The sequence below is a fragment of the Fukomys damarensis genome, unplaced genomic scaffold (assembly GCF_012274545.1).
Source record: "Fukomys damarensis isolate Sample0158 unplaced genomic scaffold, DMR_v1.0_HiC HiC_scaffold_4, whole genome shotgun sequence".
NCBI classification, from domain to species: domain Eukaryota; kingdom Metazoa; phylum Chordata; class Mammalia; order Rodentia; family Bathyergidae; genus Fukomys; species Fukomys damarensis.
Window position 1 is genome coordinate 30,543,360 of NW_022900916.1, and position 7,791 is coordinate 30,551,150.

The following is a 7,791-nucleotide window of genomic DNA, read 5'->3' on the forward strand; positions in this document are numbered from 1 at the left end:
TTGAAGACCTATTCCAGGATTTTAAAAAAGTGTCAGTCTATCTAAGTAGATCACCGGAAGTATTGTATGAAATTGGGGCAGACAGCATGTTAGTGGTGCACTGTTGGAGGCAACTGAAGATTTATTTCAGCATACTAAAAATGTCGTGTGCTCTGCCACTTGACCAAGGCCTCCTAACAGTGTGCTTTAGTGGTTTGTGAAACGTGTCTCCAAGGCCAAGGTAATTATAGTTGTTCCACCGAAGCATGACAAATGGCCTCTCAATTTGAATTCTTTTATGGCAAAGGAAAACCTCCCGTGACAACAGCACTGGAACTTAATTACAGGGTCCAGAACTGGGGATAAGAATGGAGACAGTGGCTCCCTGGCTGCAGTTGAGAGAGTAAAGACATGAACACAGGCTACCTGGGAAGGATCAGGTCAGGGTGATGTCTTAGGAACAGCAGCACAGCCTCACCGAGGGGACCGCATTCACACTTGTGTTTATTACCAGACAACATTCCAGAAACATCATATACATTAGTTACATTGTTACATTGGTAACAATGTCTGACTTCATTCTCATAATGCCTCTAAGATTTTTATGAGGATGAGTGTTAGGAGACTCAAAAGAATCTAAATGAAACTGATTTCAAGTGACTCAGCCAATAGTTGTCAGAGGTAGGATTTGAAATTACTTTGAGAGACCATTCATTTAACACATTTTTGTTTTAGTATTTTGATTGCCTATTGCACATCAAGCATCCTTTTAAAATCTGGTGACGCAGAAGTGATTGAGGCAAAAGTCCTTCCATTTATGGAAGCTGACAGATAGTGGGGTGAAACTAGTCACAGCAAACCAGTAAATCAATAAATAATTTCAGATGATAATAAACACTATGAAGAAAAATAAGCTGTATGTTAGGAGAGGGACTGGGGCAGGGGAAGGTCACTTTAACATGAGGGTGGCAAGCGAAGCCCCCAAGAGGAGACAGTTGAGCCCTCCATGATGGAGCAATGGAGCCATGTCAAGATGGAATGTTCACAAGAGCAAAGCTCAGCGACTTGGAGGAGCATGGCTTGTTCTAGGGGCAGGGAGAAAGCCAGAGTGGCTGGTTGGAAAGTGGAAAGGGGGAAATGTCTGCCCTGGAGTCAGAAGTGAGCAGAGAGATGTGCCTATTTTACTGCACAGGCAGAGGGAAGGTACAGGGGGACTTTATTCAAGAGAGTGCTATGGTCTCCTGCTTCTTTAGCTGGCTTCCTTCCCCTGTGTGTTTTGTTACCAACAGTAAACAAGTAGAAAGGGAAAGCATGTTTATGGAGCATGCAAGGAGACATGCATGAAAGTTAAATTAGGGACCAGTGCTTCCCTTGAGACAAAATTCTAAGTTTTTCTCAGAACAACAGTACTGAAATGGAGAGTGAGAATTCACTTAACTTACACTTCTGATGTTAGGTAAGAAACCCTTAGCACATCCAAGTTGAACATCTGGATTTTTCAAAGACCTTTGTGAAGGGTGCTACCTCCTCTGCGTAGGGCCTCCCCTCAGTATGTAAAAAGTGATGGTTAGGTCCTGAACAACCTTGGCCACTAATGAGTCTGGGGTTGTATATGCCTCATAGAATAAATCTCATCTGAACTAAGGAGACCTTACAAAAGCATTGAGTACCTGGAATCTCAGGAATTTACATTTCTATGCAATGTACTGTGTCTGTTTGTGTGTATGTATGTATGTGTATCTATTTACCTTTTAAAACATATTTTTGAAGATGCCGTCCACTTCTAAGATACAGAATCTGTGTTTTCTAGTATTTTATTGTAGCTAGGCATGGTGCGACATGCTCTAATCCCAGCTCTTGGGAGACTGAAGCAAGAGGATCGTGAGTTCAAGGTCAGCCTGTGCTATAGAGTGGGTTCAAGGGTAGCCTGGACTACATAGACCCTGTCTCCAAAAAAAAAAAATTTCATTATAAATTCAGCATGTGGATTTATTTTATTTGAATGCTTTTTATAAACACTTATGCCAGCTCATTAAAATGGGTTTATGTCACATCTAGGATGAAATTGATTGTTTAGGTTCAAAGCTCACTAGGATTTTGCCTCTTACCTTGATGGAAGTCTTAAGACTTAATGCTCATATTTATGCAGCAAGCTAAATTGAATAACAACACAAGTGTTTTTATAACTGGGCCAACAAGGCTTATTCCATTCTTGGTTCCTGACAACACAGACCTAGCAATCTAGACTCATTTGTATGAAATGATCTTTGTAGGTATTTAGTTGAGCACTGTGATATGATAGGCCCCAGAAAGCAAGACACCAATTGCAAAATAATTTAATTTATCTACACAAATGTACTTGAGTAGGATTTGAGGCGAAGTTTACTACTTTTAAGTTATCTTTTATTACTAAATAGCACATTTATTTCTCAGGGAAAAAAAATTATCAAACTATCTTCCTGCCTGAGATTAGAAGAATTCTAACAGGACAGGAGCCAGAGGATAGAACATGTGAGGACAGGCTGTGAGTAACCCTGGGAGTAAAAGATGATGAAAGTGGAGATTCCTTATCTAAAGGTGCTGAATTGGAGAATTCTTCACGTTCCCCTCTTCCACATGCTGTGAGTTGGGAGGAGACTTTACGCCCCTGCCTGGAGAGTCTTTGCCCCTGGCTTCATAGCTGTGAGCTCAGAACTCATAACTACCTCAGGATAGTAAGTTAGCTGTCAGCACGAAATGGTTGAGTCCACTGAACAAGCACATTTTCTCCCATTGCCTGTTTTCTTGGTTGATGAATGACAATTCCATCCTCTCCATTTTGCTGTAACCCTCACTGTGACACTCTGATTGCTGAGAGGTTTCTGGAAATTTTCTGAGTCCCATGTCGCAGTTAATTCAAGGAGATAATGTAATTCCAATTGAATCATCAGTGTCCCTGCTGACAGACCCAGTGTTTTAGGAGCTCCGTGGATTGGGTTGCACAACTTTCCACATTTAATATTGCATACTTGCCACTCTGTGTCTTGCCCCCAAATCTTAATAAACGGACCAAAGCTCTGATGAGAAACTGTGAGATAAACTGTATGTTTATTATGCCAAGTTGAGTAAATACTGTTTGAAGGGATTACTAAAGGGTACATTCAAGTTAATTGCTTTTAAAATCGTTTTTGATTTACTGGGCTGTATGAAAATTGGAAGCAGTTGCTTCTGTCACAGTAAGTGATCTGAAGAAAGCGGTGTTAGGTCCACAAGATTTTCATGCACATTCCCCTCCCACGTGCCTGGAACTGTCCCTTAGGGAACCAAGAGTTCCCCTGCGGCTGGAATGAAAGTTCAGCTGACAGACTGTTCCCCCTCTAGAGAAGACACATGCTAACAGTTTGCTGCTGCGGACTGATGGAGTGGTTTCTTTCTTTTTGTTCTAGATGCTGAAGAATACCAGCCTCCAATATGGAAATCATACTGTGAGTACATGAAATGTATATCTCTTCTGATGTCTTTAGAGCCTACTTGCATGATTCTTGCCTGTGGTGTGGTGCACACAGTAGTCCCATATCACAGCCCTGAAACCCCGAGCTTTCCTTTCCCACTGAGGAGAGAGCTTTGTCAGAGAGGATTCAGTCATCACCTCTCCCCTGACCATGATCCCCAAGAACCAGTAATAGTCCTGACTCGCATTTGGGGCTTTATTTTTGCACAGTTGGTCCCTGAAGGTGAATGTATTGATTTCCATGAATCGTGCTTTTAGCTGATCATCCTAAGGCTATAACAGCAAATGGCATTAACCAGTGAAAAACATAACTGATAGCAAAAGGTAATGTTTGGTCACTTAGTGTAACTCCTTAAAGACAGAGAGCTTGTCTGCCCATCAGCTGTCCAGTCAGCTCCCCTCAGGAAGGCAGCATTAGGATATAGCATTAGGGGATAATTCTCTAGGGTGAGAGGGAAGGGCTGTGGTGGGCTGGAAACCCTCAGTGCCTGGGGCTCTTTCTGCTCCACTTCTAAATACTGAGAATACTTATCACTATCGCTATGGAGATGCTCCTTTGAGAACCTGCCTTGTGCCAGCCACAGAACTAAGCCACTGAATCTCTGAGTCTTATCGCACTTCTCACAGATGGGCACCATTATTATCGCCATCCCAGGTAGAAGAAAACCACAACTCCGGGGCCAGGGAATAAGAAATTGGTCAAAGGTTTCACAGAAAATGGGGGCAGCCTCCAGAGTAGGACCCAGAAGCAAGCCTGGCCCACCACCACCTGCACATCTCTAAGATTTTTTTTTCTTGCTGCTTATTTAAATTTAATATATTAAATTTAAGGTATTAAATTTTATATATAGATACCTATATAAATGTATATTGCATAATTACACCTCAGTCAATGACAGACCCAGATACGATAGTATGCACCAGATAGCCTTAAGGTGTACCATCTAGGTTTGTGTAAGTTCACTGTGATATTCACACAGCAGGAAATCACCTAACAATGCCTTTCTCAGCAGGTGTCCACACAGTCATTAAGTGATGTAGGACTGTATAGATATCATATATACATACACACTTATCTGTGTACATATTTGTTACAAAAGCAATATGAAGCTACATAGAAAAGCAAACATTGAAATAGATAAAGCCCAGAGGGGAATTTCCCATTGGTCTACACAAACTAGCCATCATCTCACATTCTAGTCCCCATTCACCTTCCAAGGGCTGACTTCTGTCAGTTTTGTAGTGTATGCCCTCCCCATTGGTTATATTACAAGAGCCACGCTTAATATTGAGGCATTTTTGTTGTTATTGTTTTGTCCAAATACCTTTACGTTGCACTTGATGTTCATCACCTTGCTTGTTTCACTTCACAAATAACTTGTTTTCATCTCTCTGTGTCAGCACATACAAAGGCCCCTTGTTCTTCATTACAGGAGCCTGTTCTTCCATCTGTGAAATAAAGAGACTGTGTGGGTCTCCAAGGGCCCTTCTAATCTAGTGCTCTGCATTCCTATCTTCGATTTTAAAAGGCAGTGCTAATGACTTAGTAATTGGATGTTTTTGTTTGTTTGTTTCCTAATGGAGTGTGAAGTGCTCTGACAGTAAATCAACAAAATATCTGTAGTGAGAGGTATTGGGGGTTCCATGACTTACTGTGTGTGTCTTGCACACTGCCATGTACACGACCTTGCATACATTAACCACCTAGTAAATATTTGTTGAGCAAATGCCACCACAAAGAGCTTTACTGAAGCAAAAAGATGGCATTGGCTCTAATTCATCTTTTTCTATGTCACTTGGGACCACCCAATTTATCTCTTAAAAGCACTTTCATGACCTAAGGAAGCTAGCAAGAACATTGCTAATTACATGTCCACAATATTAATTTTGCCGTAGTATACAAGGCTTAAATTTGATTCTTGGATCTAAGTTCTATTTTTTCTAACTTGCTTTAGAATCATAAAACTACATTTGTAAAAGGGGTGATCTAGGCCATTTGATAAAAACCTAATAGCGTTTATGAAATTCCTCTTTGTTTAGACCCATCTAATAGTCATACAGGCTCTCTTTGAGGGCCCCTGGTGATGTGGATCCTCCAAAATGAGGAAAATATGTCATCCACAGCACCAAAAGCATGTTGTCAAAGCCCTGAAGATTACCCCTGAGCAGTCTTTTGAGTCCTGGATCCATGAATTATTTGACATTGGCTGTTGGATCACCTATAAATGTACCTCATATTATTGTTATCAGATTCACACTACTTCATCTTATTCCAAAGCATACCATCCATTCATGTAATCTTTCAGCAAATACTTTCTGAATGTCAGAGGATAAATATTAGAAATCAACAATGAATAAAATGTGGTCCACACTTCCCTGCAGTTTGCAGTCTAATAGGACAGAGATGTAAACCAATTAAGCTTAAACTGTAAATGGATTCCAGTAACCAAATACTACTCCTCTTCCTGCTGGAATTACAAAAGAGTTTATAGAAAAGTTGGGAGTTGTTTGTGGTTCTGAAGGATGACTGTTAGAAGGAATATGTGGGCTTTGCAGATCTTCATGAGGTACTTCTAAAATGCAAAATATGCTAAAACTTCAGGATTTATCTGAAGGTCCAACAAAGGTATCAAAATATTAAATTTGTTTAATTCTAAATAACCTATGAGTAAACCCATTCTGAGCCTTAGGAATTACCAACTTCTTCTCTTTGGAATATTCATAAATTATCCTTTGAGAAATTAATTTTAAGTACTGATGTCAAACTCGTGAACATATCATTTATAGAATCTGTAGTCACAGTTTCTTTGGAACTCTAGCAAATACTTGACACCATCAAGTCTGTCATGTATTTCCTGGTTGCAGTATCTTCTTTAACATCTTATAGGACTTGGTTTAAAAACTAATGATTTGCAGTGATTATATAAGTATATGGCAATGACTTTATTTTTATTGATTTTTGCTGGCCATAACTTTGACTCACTTGATGCTAGACTCATTGTGAATGCTTAGCCTCAGTTATGACATTATTCTTGAGAGAAATTTAGTCTACTTCTGATGATTGACTTTAAAAAGGTGTTTTTAAGTATTGATACTAATTGCAGTGTTTTTGGCTGCAAATAACAGATTATTCCACTCATTTCCTTTGACTTAAGCAAAAAGTCCAGATACACTGATTTCAGGCATGACTTGTTCCAGCAACTCAAATAACATCACTTATGTGTGTTTCTTCCTTTCTTGGCTCTGCTTTCCAAAGTTCCAAAGTTTAGCTGCATCCTTAGCATGTTTTTCCCCACATAGCTACTAATAGCACCAGAGATATTTCTTCCTCTCTGAGGAGCAACTGAGCTGAAAGAGACAATCTACTCTGTTGACACTTTAAGCAAACTCTCTGAATTGACCTGGGTTACCTATTCTTGAATCCATCATTGAAGTCAGGGAGTTGAGACATGGTAACTTTCCTAAACTGATCAGGACCCACTGTGGGAATCAAGGAAGGATCAATCCTTAGAACTCACATGATTAGGAAACTTGGAGTAATGTTGAAAGGGGAAGATAAAAATAGATGCTGGGAAAGTGATGACTGATATACTTAGAAACCTAAGAGCAAGGAACTTCAGAAATCAGCTTTTCCAATATTTTATAGAACATAGAGTTCATTAATTAATTCACCTAGAAAATGCATATGAAATCTCTCCCTTAACACAAAACAATGTTCTTAGAGTTATGGGGCTGCAAGGATACAGAAGGTCAGGTCTTGACTCAAGGAACAATGATGTCACATGGTTGTCCTATGTTCCTGCCCTCTCTGTTCTCTTTTTTAGACACTGCCACTGTCACTTGCTGAGCTCCTTCCATGGAATAAGTATCTTACCTCTGTAGTTAATCCCCAACTCTCAAGACTAAACTTTTAAACATTGGTGAAGTCACTGAGAAAGGATTGGTTTCAATGCCCTTAAAGAAAACGCTACTTTCAGTCAGACACAGTGCTGAATGCCTGTAATCCCAGCACTCTGGGAGGTTGAGGCAAAAGGATCAAAAGTTTGATCCCAGCCTAGGCAATTTAGTTTCTATAGTGAGACTGGTATCTCAAAATGAATATTATAATACACAGCATATTAACTATTATTATTCTCTTATTATTTTGTTGTGAAATTTTGTTTCATTGTTTCATAAGATTTTTTTATTTGTTTATTATTTTTTTTTTTTGGTACCGGGGACTGAACTCGGGTCCTTGCGCTTGCAAGGCAGGCCACCAAACCACTGAGCTAAATCTCCAGTCCCGCATAAAATTTTTAAAAAGGAAAAAAAAAAAAAAAAAA

At 39.6% G+C, this 7,791-nt stretch overlaps 1 protein-coding gene across 2 annotated transcripts in view; it reads left to right on the forward strand.

The window, feature by feature from the left end:
- Chn2 (chimerin 2) overlaps nucleotides 1–7,791 on the forward strand; it is a 220,403-nt gene that overhangs the window by 73,681 nt on the left and 138,931 nt on the right. For both annotated transcript variants that reach the window (XM_010628292.3, XM_010628291.3), the window contains exon 2: nucleotides 3,405–3,443. In XM_010628292.3, the coding sequence (XP_010626594.1) occupies nucleotides 3,405–3,443 (39 nt within the window). The remainder of the gene's footprint in view (nucleotides 1–3,404; nucleotides 3,444–7,791) is intronic.